The following is a 14,685-nucleotide window of genomic DNA, read 5'->3' on the forward strand; positions in this document are numbered from 1 at the left end:
ACATAGGATAATTAATCTCATTTGTGACTGAAAGTAAGGCAGAAGAGAATAAAAACAGTCTTACCAATGGGCTCACAAGAATTCAAAATGTTGAAATGGGACATATTTCAATGCAAAGGTCACACTTTGTCAAGTCTATCTTATAGTTTGCGCCTCATCTGTTTCGATTAAATTATTTATAAAGTGGTTTAATACAAATTAGAGCATCGATATTACTTCTCAGAGGATTCGAATCGAGCGCATGTGAGGGCTCACTTGAGAGAGAGAGAGAGAGAGAGAGAGAGAGAGATATTTTAACTATTTTTTGAAGAATAGACATTTAATTTGTAGCTAAGAGGTGGAAAAGGTATTGTATAGAACAGATTGACTGAATGGCGACAAAAAGTTTATTGTTTACCAATACGAAATGTAAGTTATACTGAGAATATATACTCATGTACTAAAATACCTATTAAATATATTATAAAACTTATGCAATTTATATCAGTTCATTTGCTGACTGGCAGGTAGCAAATAGTTTGAGTTCTTTGAGAATGGAGCATACATCACGAAAGGCTTTTTGTCGACCCAATTTTGTTCCACTTGGCTTTAGTAATGGACAAAAAATTTGTATAAGTTCAAGGCGCATTAATGCTGCATATAATGCAGACTGCTAAGGAAGACTTAACAACATACAAAGTAAACATGGAAATCAAATGGTGTAGAAAAAAGAACCAGATGAAAATTGGAACGATTTTATTTTTTAAAATATGCCTCATCTTAACAAGGTATAGAGTTCCAAACGATAAAAATCTTTTGTACAAGGAATACAACATACATGTATTAGTATATCGCATTTTACAAAAGATGTCACCCATTAGAAATTTTCATCGTGTTCAGAAGCACGCAATGAAAGCTGTAGTTAGCTCTATAGACACAGTGACTGTCAAATACAGTGTATTCTCTGGGTGTCATATCTGAACTAATCTCTAGCTAACTTTCTCTCTCTTTCCATGCGTTTTTATTTAAAGAAATAATTATGTCCGAAAGGATTAACTTGGTAAAAGTGCTGTGCGGGTTTTAAATGCGATGGATTGTAATAATTCGATTGCCAGATTAAAATATTCCAATGATAATAATTTTTAAAACATCTTTTAAAGCAATAATCTTTGTTTATCAACTGTTTATATAATTGAAGTGTAACAAGAATATCTGAAAAAAAAAAGAACAAACAAAACACCCTTTTATAAGAAGAAAAAGAAAATCACAAATCTTTTGACTTAAATTCATTATTTTTTAATCAAACGACCACACTCACCCTTACGCCTTACATGTGAAATTGTGCTTTGTAAGAACTTTCACCACTCTAGCATTCGTCCGAGTTTTAATTTAATGAGGCATTTGTGCAAACAAAAAATAAGAGCGAATACAAATATATATATATATATATATATATATATATATATATATATATATATATATATATATATATATATATATATATATATATATATATATATATATATATATATATATATATATATATAATTAATACGCCCTCAATGCTCAGATAACGAACGGTCGAATGAGTATATATTATGCTTCATTTAAACTCAGATTATCATCTGATAAAACACACTCGTATTCCAGTATTCATATCTTTTGTATCGATCTCCTTTCTCACGAGTTAATCGCTTTTGAAAACAGGGACATAAATGATTAAATACACTAATCCTTGCCAGTAAAGTGAACTTGGCCATATTTTGATAATTGGTACACTTCGATAAAGCAAAAGGGTAAGATTTCTCTCTCTCTCTCTCTCTCTCTCTCCAATTACATGTAGGATGCAATGTGCAGTATTGCATACTTGGAATCATAATCGACTGTCTAACTAATATCTGCAAAATGTAGTAGAATGTATTTAGAAAGAGGAGAGTTTTATTAAATGTCTGCAAGAAAAAAGAAATCCGATCCGCATAATTTGTTGAACCTTTCTCTTCCTGTGCGAGAGATTTTTCTCTTTGCGAGAGTTATTTCTCTTAGAATATAAATACCGTCTTTAACCACTTCTGTGCCACAGGGCCGATTTTGGGCCGACCACACAGTTGCATAGAGTGCCACAGGATCGATTTTAGTGAACTGAAATGTGGCCATGTATTTCTTTTGATTTTATTCAACGTAAATAATTGTTAAAACTTTGCACCTTTCTACTGCATAACATTAAGTGTTTCATGATTTCATTTCAAATGTATTTTCTTACTACTAAAAATTCAATTGAAATGAGGCACATTTGTCTATTTTGCAGCAACGGTTAGAATCAACGTCTTTTTACGTAAATGACGTCATAATAACGAGTACGTGCAAGCCAGGCTTGAGAAAGATTCCGAGTTTATCGTTTATTAGTAATTCTGGGGCCCGTTTTACAAAAGAACTTACGACTAAGACCAAAAATTTTAGTTGATTGTAAAATTAATGATTTTGTCTGAAATTTGCCTTTATAAAAATTAATGTTAGGTTCTTTTTAAAAAGATAAAAACCATTTTCAAACAAATGTAAAATAGGAAGTAATAAGCAAAATTAAATTTTGGTCTTAGTCGTAAGTTCTTTTGTAAAACAGGCTCTAGGAATATTCAACATATCCGGGAGGGGGGGGGGGGGTCGAACACCCCTTACTTATTAAATTTATATGAATAAATGACGTTGTACCCCAGGCCCGTAGCAATGGTTTCAAAAGTAGGGGGGGGCACCCCCCCCCCAAAAAAAAATCTGAGAAGCAAAAAAAAAAAAAAAGAAAAAAAAAAGACCTAAACCGACCAGAAAGTGAGGAGGTCAACTTCCCAAAATAATCACCCCCTCCCCTCATAAAATGCTGTTACCAGTTCCCGTTCAAACTGAGGCTTGTTCAACTTCATAATAAGTCTAATAGTATCGTGATTATTCAATAAAGATTATAATGAAGGAGGACGTGTGATTATTATCATCTTTGTGGTTAGATACTACTTGTTTACAATTTTTGGAAAAAACGATAAATAGTCGTTTTCAAAGAGTTTATTTACTGAAGCGTCTCCGTCTTAGAACGTCGCTCCGAAGAGCCCCTCTCAGATGAGTGCGGCCCAGATGAGAGCGCTTGGTAAAGTTTGAATGTCATTTTTATAATGTACAATGTATAATACTCATTTACAAACAAGTCAGATTTAAGTAAACAAGCTATACAATAACTTTGGACTAAATCCTGGAATTCCAGGGAAAAACTTTCTTCAGTAAATAAACTCTTTGAAAACGACTATTTGTCTCATTGGCTTACATTTCGTATGGGAGGGGGGGGGGGGCTTTCTCTAACTTTTCAGTAATTTTTTCTTTCAAGTGCTGAAATTTGTCTATGTTTCAACATATAGCAACAAAAAAAAGGGGGGGGGGCATCCAAATCAGAATTTACATGTTAAAACTATAGGTAAAGACTATTAGTTCCCCCGCCCCCTCACCCTACTACGGGTCTGAGGCTGCATTTCATTTCCGGAATTTAAAAAAAATATTGATATTTTCATTTCCAACTTTTTTAAAGTTTTCATTTCATTTTAAAGTTTTCATCTCCGTCATTTATCATATATTACACTTCCGGCAATGGAAACAGAATTGAAATTTCCCTTATAAAAAGAAAAACTTTTAAAGAATAAAGTTAGAATAAACCATTGTTATCCAAGGCATAAGATGGGCTTAGTTTTAAAGAAGCTTGTGTAATTTTATTCTGGGGCACATGTAAGTATTGCGAATTTTCGCTCATCTCCTTTTCAAATCAAGGTATTAAATTTAAGTTTGAGATCAGATAGGAATTTAAAAGACATATAGAAACTAGTCGATCATCCTTGAGGGAATTCTGTTTTATTGCTGAAGTCACTGAGATATTAAATTTGGCGAACAAAAAATTGCATGCTCATCTAACTCATGCAAACCTTTTAACTAGACTTTAATGCTGCATGTATAATATACAGTGTATTGTAATGTTATTATTCGAAAAATGTGGTTTGAAATAAATGTAATATTCATATCTTGTTAAGACTCTATTTCAAGCTACTGAACTGGTTTACATTAAATTGCCGGAAAGGTACCCTCCAAAAATTCCGGAAATGTGAAAAAAATATCAGAAATGAAAATAAATATATATTGGAAATGGCAGCATAAAATGTCGGAAATGCAATGCAAAATTCTGGAAATGAAATGGAGAGGGGCCTGAACCTTAATTATTATCAGTGTGAAAATTAATTCGCCACGGGGAGAATCGAACTTGTGCAGCAAAGTCAGTAGTGTGTTGATTTCAATGTCGTAGATTTTCATCAGAAAGCGGGATAGCTTATATATATATATATATATATATATATATATATATATATATATATATATATATATATATATATATATATATATATATATATATATATATATATATATATATATATAATTTCTCTCTCTCTCTCTCTCTCTCTCTCTCTCTATATATATATATATATATATATTGCCAAAATATAATCGTATCTGTGAAAATCAATTATAGTGTATTTGTTTGGGCATAAATCAGCATTTCATAAATGAAAAGAATGGTCATGATTGATAAATTTATTTCCGGAAATATGAATTCCATTACGGATCAATTGCTCAGAGAAAATCATACGATCCTTTGAATGGATTTATCTTTAGATAAGTTTAAGGAGGCTGGGGGGTCAACAAATTAACCATCAGATATAACTTATTTTTTTAGATATGATATCTTAAGCTGTCAACTATCATTTGGCAAAGAAAAATTCATACATTTTAGTTTTATAATTTGATCATTCTTGTATATCTTTATATGGAGCTCTTCTTCTAAAGGAGATCAATATAGTCTAAAAATGGCCACGACCACCTAGCCCTCTTAATTACTTATAAATTGATTTAGCGTGTGAAAGGTTGAAATTTGTCAATCCCTACCTAATTTTGGTTCCGATACACAGTTAGAGGTTTCATGAGTTCATTACAGTGTGTGTGTGCACATTCAATTAACTATGGATGAGTGATAGATTTTTAAAATTTTTAAGATGTACTATTATGCGTGTTTAAAAAAAAAATCCATTATTGTTTTTCTTCAAGGTACCATCAAATTGTCTAGAATTCAGCATTTTTCGAATGACGTAAAGGAATAAACGAACTTCATCATGGAGAAATAATGATTTATCATGAAACTTCATCATCGAATATTTACTTCCACGATCACCGTTTTGGGATGCTTGGTTCTGTTCTGGTATTCGAAAGCTTTGAATGGAAAAAGAAAATTTTTGCCTAGTGAGGACGCCTTTGGTAAAGTTTTAACGAGTGAAAATGGAGTTTGGTATGTTGAAGATGAAAACTGTCAGCCACGTGATAATTTCGTGCGCGCGCAACTGAAGTGGGAAGAATCCCCCACAATTTTTGTGTATCCCACATCAATCGATAAATGGGTATCAGGAAGAATAATAAATGAAGGTAAGTGGGAGGAGCATCATATTCAAAGAATTCACAGAATTTTGAGGTCGGATCCCTCGATGATATTTCTTGATATAGGATCGAATGTTGGAGCATTTTCACTCACTATGGCGGAACTTGGTAATCCTGTAATTGCAGTAGATGCGTTAAGGGACAATACTGCTCGACTTTGTGCTTCAATGGAAATAAATCATTTACAAAACAAAATATCAATAATTCACAACGTACTGTCATTCAAAAGAGAGAAAGTATCACTTGGAAAATTTTATCTTAATGTTGGCGGAACATTTGTAAAGCATATGGGTGCTTCTGCAGAAAGTGACAGTATAGTCATCGACGCAATATTACTGGACGATCTTTTGGAAATCTACAGATTTAAGGGAAGAGTCGTTATCAAAATGGATGTAGAGTCTTTTGAGGCCAATGTTTTAAGAGGCGCATATAAATTCTTTAATCATGTGAATGTAGATTTTATTTTAATTGAGTTCATGGCACACAGAGGAAAAGAGAGCGGGGATTTTATTGTGAAATTCTTAAAACAGTTTGGTTTGGAACCCGAATTTTCCAACGGTAACCATAGTTCTTGGCCAATTGATGTCTGGTTCATGAGACCAGATAAATTAAAAAAAAATGAAATTGTTCTGAATCATCTTCATAAATAAAGATTTCTTAAGAGAAGTGTTTTGATAGTTTTTCTCCGCTATCATGTCGACTTTATTTAGTCCATTTTAATAAACATCTTGAATCCTTTCTGAGCTTAGTAACTTATTAACCAACCACAAAATACCCCCAAAATAGCAAAAAATATAAATAAATAAATAAATAAAATAAAAATAAATAAATGAAAAAAATAAATAAATAGATAAATAAATAAATAAATAAAAATAAAATAAAAATAAATAAATGAAAAAAATAAATAAATAGATAAATAAATAAATAAATAATCAAAATATGAAAATTCCTAGAACAATTGAAATTACAGGTATTTTCATAGTGTCGTCTGTGATCAAGTAAATCAATTATAAAGATGTCGCGTACGGTGTTGGTGTCAATTTCGGTAACGTCAAAATGACGCTATATTACATAACGTTAGAAAATTCACTTGACGTTACTTTTTGGACTTACATTTTTTGATGAAAGAAAACAATATAAACTTAGTATGTTGTCAAATAGACAATAAAGCTCATTGAAAATACTGTAATTAAATTTTCTGCAATTTTGCATACATTTTGTGGATTGAAATATGTGCATAATTTGTCTCATTTGATAAAAAGCTCTGAAGAAATTAGAAAATAGATTTGAAACCTTATTATTTATTTTTTTTTTTTTTTACCTGCTTTTGATTTCATTGAGATACATTCAAAACCGTTCCCTGTCATATCAGCAGACCCTTATACCAGCCCTGTTTTTAGTATTGTCTAGATGTATTAATGTATTTTACATATAATCAAAATTTTTCGTTCAAAGGCCCCACACCCACCTCACATCTAAACCCCCACCCTCGCACACACTCACTTACATACATAACATCTTGTAACAGTAATTACTTACTATTCCAAGTTATTTCATTAAAAAAAGGAGTGGGAGCGAAAGCGAGAATCGACCCTGGGCATTTAACCTGTTAAATGCGTTTGTATTCCTTTTTTTGGTTTTGCTCACAAATTTTGTGGAAAAAGTATTCGGAGACCGTTTCTTACATACTTTCATCTAGCTGCAGAACTGTACATGTAGGTCTCTGCTTGAGAAAATATTCGGACAGATGAAGCAGAGAGCTACAGATCCTAGCGTGGTAAAGATATTCGATTTACACCGCTGCTTTTTTGTCGCTCGCTTCTGGTATAATTTCGTGTATTTTATACTTCCCCCAGCTGTAAGAATGTTTTCCAATAATTATAACCAATTAGTAACAAGCGCGGATCCAAGACTTGAAGTTAGGGGGCGCAACAAGTAGGCAGGGGGTCTGGGGGCCGTCTTGAGACCCCAGTGGGTCCAGGGCAAAACCCTGGTGGGGGCTCAGGCGGCGAAGCCCACGGAAGCTCCTGGATTTCATTTTGTAGGGTAAAAATGAGGTCTGCCGAGTAGATGAATTTTATATTTCTCGACGAAACTATACATTACGCTAACTTTGACAATTTTAGGAAGGGGGGAGGCGCCCCCCTTAAATCCGTCGCTGATTAACTATTTATTTTACTCCTATTCTTGATACTTTATTTACCTTTCAACGGTCCCAAACAGCCCTTAATGGTTGTGGAATGTCGGATTAAAAAATTCCAATTCCGACGTCCATGTTTTGGGTCGTGCGAAAAAAGGTCTTTCAAAGTACATACACTTGCCGAGAAAATGTAAATGAAAAATTTTTAAATTCAGGAGATTCAAAAATCATGTATATTGTCTATAAAGAAGACAATATGTATGTAAAAAAGAAATGAGATAAATAAAACGCGGGCGTGTTATTTCAGGACGACATCAACATGGACGTCGGAATGCATTTTTTTCACTGATTCTCCAAAACCACATGCGGCCGTTTCGAACCATTGAAAGGTAAATAAAGTATCAGGAATAGGAGTAAAATATATGCTTAATTATTGGATACCATTCTTAAAGCGGGGGAAATATTAAATTACAAGAAATAAAACCCAAAGCGGGCGACTAAAAACGGCGGCGTAAATCGAAGGTTTTTACAACGCTTGATTGGATCTGTAGCTCTCTGGTTTATCTGTCCGAATTTTCTCATCCAGAGAGCTACAGTTCTGAAGCTAACTTTTATCAAGATTCAGATTTGAATCATTAACCAAACCTGTAAGTCGTACAAGGTAAGGCTTTGAACACATTTTTCAACTCATTTCATATTAGAAACTTAAGAAAAAACACAGAAACGAAATCAATATCCATGTATTCTATTGCTAATCTGAAATAGGTTACTTTAGAGGAAATTTTTAATAAAATTTTATTAATATCGTAATAGTTCTGCATTTCAATTTCAACAGTGATAGAATAAAAGGTATTAATCAATCATTTCAAATTCCTTTTAAAAGCGTTCGATCTTCTTCGATATATCTTGTTGTCTGACGTCATGGCGTCAGACAGTATTAGATTTAGCCAAGGTTTGTTGGTCAAGTCGTTCAATAGAATTCTTGTGATAACTTGATCTTGGAAACTTCATACTATCTTCACTATCAATTTTGAGAGCATGACGAGTAAAGAAAACATGCTAAATACCCAAACAAGCCAGAGCATTATACCGGTAGCTGGTGTCATTATTATCACATTATACATTATAGGTTATATAACATTTGGCCATTCTCGAATGCATCATTCCTGTCCAGCAAAACAAAGGAATGAAGCTGGTCAGGTCAACATTTGTCGATTATCTGTATCAGATTAACTAATGAATGTTTATAAATATTCAATGCATACTAAGTCTCTCTACCTTCAGAGTTTTTATAAATCTACACATATTGATAACTTGCAGACGTTTTATTTCTTCATAGTTAAAAAAAAAAATATAAAAGTGAAAGACATGTGTTGAATGTTCTTTTGCTTAAATGCAAAAATGTTAGTTCATTTATAACACGTTTATTTTTTTTTAATAAAACTTTTCTTAATTATCAAAATTGTTCACAGATTGATGTTTAGATTTAAAAGCACTGGTTATATCTTTGTATCCATGAACAGGTCTGTTGGAAGAAACTTCAGAAATTTTCGGTTCAGGGTCGACACTTTCAAGGAAACATTCTGAATCTGCTGAATTGAACTTTTTTGTTTCTTAGCAAAAGAATTCATTTCATGACTCAGAGTCATTTTGATTACACTGGATTTAACTTTTCTTGATTCTTCAGGTAAAAATAAATTTGCTCAAGTCAGACAAGCTTTTTAGGAAAGCTAATACTTGTTGCTCTTCGCTTGAAGTAGGTCATCGGTGAACTGGAATACCTTCATTTTTTTTCGATAAGCTTAAAAAAAGATTCTACGTCATTTAATCGCTTTACAAAATATTATCTGTTTCTTTTAATCTCCCTTTATTTCATAAATATTTTATTTGTAGATTGCAGAATACATTTACATCTGTCAATATTGCGATGAGTTTTTTTTTTTTTTAAACTTTTATAGAACAAAATTGGAAAGTTACACATGTACGCGTACGTATCAATGCGTATCATGATAAACACGTCAAGATATTGATATATGTGTGATAGTTTTTTTGTTTACGTTTTTGTTTTTTGTTTGTTTTTTGTTTTCTTTTTGTGTATCGATACTCATCCCTTATTTACATGTACCTTATAATGTACATCCCTTATATTTCTCAAACAAATGTAAATTCAATTTTTTCATGCCTGTTTGTTTGTTTTTCCAACTTCATGCCTAAGCTAAATTGTATAGAGAGAACTGATCGGAAGTCGAACTTAAATCGCGAGTCGAACACATAAAACCCGTTGATAATATTAAATAAAAGATAGACAACTTTTAATCAATCATCCTCTACAAGTTAGAGTTATCTTTCGTTAGTTGAACTCTTCTGTTCAAGATTGCAACGTGCCGGGAAATTTCAAGGTAAGTTCTCTACATTTTATACACTATTTTGAACTATCAATGTTATTAAAGAGTTCAGTCATTATTTTTTTCAGCAAGTGTATAAAAAAAAAGTAAGTTTTAATGAATTGAATATTCTTTAAGCTATTTTTCTTTAGTTTTGGATGCATCGAACATCGAACCGAAAGTCGAAGTATTCGACTCCAGATATATCTATAAAAATGGAAAGAATTGGAAATAAAATATAGGTTTACTAGCATATAGACCTAATACTGGAGTTTTTTTTAAGAATATAAAACAATATTCTGTGTACTGAATATGTAAAAATGAATGTTTATATAAAAACATCCTATATTTCAAATCGACTGTCAGGAATACTATTTAGAGGCAATTTGTTTTAAAAACAATTCAATTTTTCCATGCCTTTTTTGTTTGTTTTTCCAACTTCATGCTTAAGTTAAATTGTATAAATCGAAAGAAAACTAGAAAGTCTGTTATTGCAAGCAATAGCGTATGTCACTCCGAATTGAACCATGAGCTATAAGATTTGCTTAAAGAAGTGAGTATTTGAAGAAAAAGACCCCCTCCTTCACACACAAACGAAACAAGTTGCTCTTGCTGGTTTGGTCAAATCCAAGTTAAGGGAAGCGAAAGTAGAGCTTGCGGAGGCTGACATATTTGTTATACAATGTACATGTAGTGTGTAAGAAAACTGCAAATATGTATTTTTTAGTTTGTAAACAGACATCACCGCATAAAATCACATAAAAATATTTAATAGCAAAAAATATTTTGGGATGGGATTGTATTGTTTATATCAAAATATCATTTTTGGATAGTTTGGGGGAAATTTTTATGTTGTATTTTATTTTGGCAAAGTTTTGTAAAGTTGTGTAACAGGTGAGATCACTTTGTCATTTTCAGGGATTTTTATCAAAGCAACTTGTGCTTTCAGTATTGTCTGGATCTCCTGTTAGCTTGTTTTTGTTATCGTTATATAGAATGATAATATTTGATGTATAGCCATCTAATAAATGACAATATTCACACATTACGTGTGTTATGTTATGTTTGGATGGTTGATCTGTAGGATATGGAACTTTGTCAGATTACCAAAATTACGTAAAACGTGTGTTTTGTTTTTTTTTTTTTAAAAAAAGAAATTTCTGATAGCATACAATGGTCACGTGACAGCAACATGTTCTTTCCATGTCTATAGCGAAAAACTTTGGAAATTTAAAATTCATTCACTAAACAAACTATGTGTTGACTTTTATTTCTGTAGAGTTTCATAAAGATTTTATAAGCCATCTACGAGAACAGTCCCGTACAAAACTATGGTGAATCAAAAACAATAAGTCGCCCCAACTTCCAATCGGTGACCATCGATTCCTTTTTTTTTTTTTGCAGAAGCCACTTTGATACAGTGAAAGGATTAATCAAATAAGGTTTTGAAAAGATTGCTAAGGTAGTTACTGAGAAAAGGAAAATTTAAAAAAAACCTTCCGTTTTCCTAGCAACGATAGGCATTTAGAAATTTTTAATGCTGACTATACAAATCATAATTTCTGTAAATTTTCTTCACAATTGTCCAAACAATCTCAGAAACCATAAAACATTTGTGCTCATATTTATCTTTTTTTCTGTTTCATTTCTAAGGTAACTGTTTAAAAAAGAATCTAATTTTTTATATAGGAAAAAAAACTTTGATACAAAGCAAGAAACAATTCTTAAAACTTTCAAAATAATTGCCTGAGCAGTTAGTGAGAAAATCGAATTTAAACATTTTTTTATTTTTCTTCTGTTTCCATGGCAACGATTAGCAATTTGAAAACTTTAAATACCATCTGCACAACTGCAATTACTGATTATCATCTTTATGAAGATTCATTACGATTGTCCAATGGTTCATCAATCAAAAATACACCCGGACAATATTCTTACCTTTTGTAGATTTCCATGGCAACGGTAGCTATGTTGAAACCGAAAGTGTTCAGTGCACAACTACAGCTGGTCATCATATCAATACTACGTACTATTTTAGAATTACATCAGTTTTTTTTTACTACACTTTGCAGATTGTAGCTTTTTAGGCTTTAGACTAAATGTCATTCAGTCTTTTGTTTGCTTTTTGTTTAATATCTGAATCATTAAATGCTTTTAAACAGGGGCCTGATAATCTGAAGTAGCAACGTACGATGGTTAAAAAAAACTTCAGGTTTTTTGACTGGTTTTTAGCTATAGCTTTGTTAATTATATTGCTTCATTTTTCTTTTAAGTTCCTCCACATTTTTTTTTCAACTTAAACCTTGCTAGTGGCGTAGGGGTTGCCCAAAAATTGGGCCAGATGTGTTGATATGAAAATTCATTTCTCTTCACATGAATTTTAGTTAAGTTATTCTTGAATTTCAATTTTCTTATTTTAACTATTATATTATAGGATTGACTATATAAATTATTTTGTTCATTGAGAAATGAATCTAAAAAACGAATCGCACACTTTATGAAAGCCGAAGGCTTTCATAAAAAAGTGTGCGATTCGTTTTTTAGATTCATTTCTCAATGAACAAAATAATTTATATAGTCATTGCTTATAATTCAATTTCAGCGAAAAACATGTTTCTTTTCATGTACATACTCATCATTTAGCTAACTCAAAAAATTGTGCACGAAATTTACATGCCGACAGGTGCGTAGAAATATATCGATTGGAAAATTACACGATTCTTGGGAGCGGATCTAAAAGTCTGTAATACACAAGGCGGGTATAATTTTCTTTTAAATGTTATAAAAATTAAGAATTCCCCGTTATGTTTTATTGTCTTTATAATGATTTACTAAGTTATCGATTACGTGAGTTATGAAAATCTGCACGTGCAATTTTTAAAAGCGATTACACATAAAGCATGCAGAAACTTGCTTTGTTGTCAGTAAGCAAACGCTCAACGGTAACACGTCGAGTGGAGTGCAGTGGAATATTAGAAAGAGATATCTTCAGGTTAAAAAAGTCTAGAAATAAACTTGCTTGTCGATACACCTTAAAATACACGTACAACTTGTGACAATTAACATGGTTAATACCCTGTGTAAGTTTGATGTGCAGACGAAATACTTGACAATGTGATAATAACACTCACATCAGGAAAACTTAGTCTAAGGTCCTTCTTATCATTTAATTTTCATAACCTACATAACAATTTTTTTTCTAGTTTGGTTTTCAATTTGTACTAAATTCAATGTAAAATCTTTCTTTACATATAGAAAACGTAAAACACGTGCTTCTTTACAGAGTTATATCCCTTGCCATCCCCGGCATTACCCATTGACAACAATTACCTCGCTTAATAATTTATTTGAATATTTTTCTTTTTTCTTCTCAACAAGAATTTTTATTGTATAATTTAAAAATAGAAACATGTGATTAAAATATTTCCTTAAAAGCACACGGAGAGAAACAAAAGATTTACAGAAGCTGAATTTAAATCATGAAAAGAACATTGTCGTACGTTTTAGAGACTATTAGTTTATAACACAGTCGGGTTTAAACTATTATTGGAATGACAAACACTAAAACATGAATACTAAGAAGTAATTCGGTTACTAAAATTGACATTACATTCATCGGAAAGTGAACAGAAAAATTCTCCGTAGAAGTACATCACTTTAAAGTCACGAAAGTAAGGAAAATTGAATTATTCTTATTTATTATATACCCAAGTGTGTATCACTCAATTTTACTGTAGATTTCGTACAATCACGTGACGGTGTGATCCGACTTTCCGGATCACCACACTGTGGTTTTCTGAATCCATATCACCCCTCTCTGAAACTGATGACGTAGTACACAGAAACATGACGTTATTTTTCATGCGCATCAAAAAGTTCCTTGAAAAATGCTTTGTTTAATGGAAAAATCTTATATAATTGATCTCAAAAGTTTTTTTAAAACTATATTTTGCTAGTTGTAAGGGAGGGTATATAATAAATTTATCATTATAACAGTAACTTGATCCGAAGAGTCGTATCACGTCTCGTTGACAGGCGCGGATCATCAGATCAAACTCGACGCTTCGCGTCTCGTTTGATCTGATGATCCGCGCCTGTCAACTCGACGTGATACGACTCTTCGGATCAAGTTACTGTTATAATAATGTATATTTATTACTGCTCTTTATCAAGCTTACGTCTATGGTTTAATCAGGTGTCTAAATGCTTCTTGTTGCTGCTGTATTTAATTCTTAACTTTTTATAAAATGCATGCTCACCCTTTTTGATATGTTAGTTCTCATTAAGTTCGTAGAGACGAAACAAAATCTCAAGTCATGTATTAAAGAATCTGTTTTAAGTTTAAATGGAAACATTTGTGTATTCAACGCCTACAATTTTTTTTGTTATACACTTTAATCCATTTTTCCTATACATGTACCATTCTAATAAATGGAAATAATACAGTTAAGTTTCCATAACTAATCTTTCAATGTACATGCATCAGTTAAGTATTCGTGAAATCTCCTAATGCAAAGAAAGGTAACTCTATATTCAACCCTGAGAGAGAGAGAGAGAGAGAGAGAGAGAGAGAGAGAGAGAGCACTTATTGGTACAATTAAACTTAAATTTCATTATTTTACTTTTTTGATTACTTTAAATAACTGCTGATTCAATTTACATCACTTTATCAAATAG

General features: G+C 31.9%; 1 protein-coding gene across 1 annotated transcript; it reads left to right on the top strand.

Moving 5' to 3' along the window:
* Window positions 1–5,183: 5,183 nt before the first annotated feature.
* On the top strand, window positions 5,184–6,134 carry LOC133188685 (uncharacterized). The gene has a single exon (XM_061324188.1). It carries the CDS (start codon window positions 5,187–5,189, stop codon window positions 6,132–6,134), a length of 948 nt encoding a protein of 315 aa, XP_061180172.1. The 5' UTR covers window positions 5,184–5,186.
* Window positions 6,135–14,685: the final 8,551 nt, after the last annotated feature.

This window comes from Saccostrea echinata, unplaced genomic scaffold, assembly GCF_033153115.1.
Source record: "Saccostrea echinata isolate AGI-Se365-2 ecotype Australia unplaced genomic scaffold, CSIRO_AGI_Sech_v1 ptg000016l, whole genome shotgun sequence".
NCBI classification, from domain to species: Eukaryota; Metazoa; Mollusca; class Bivalvia; order Ostreida; family Ostreidae; genus Saccostrea; species Saccostrea echinata.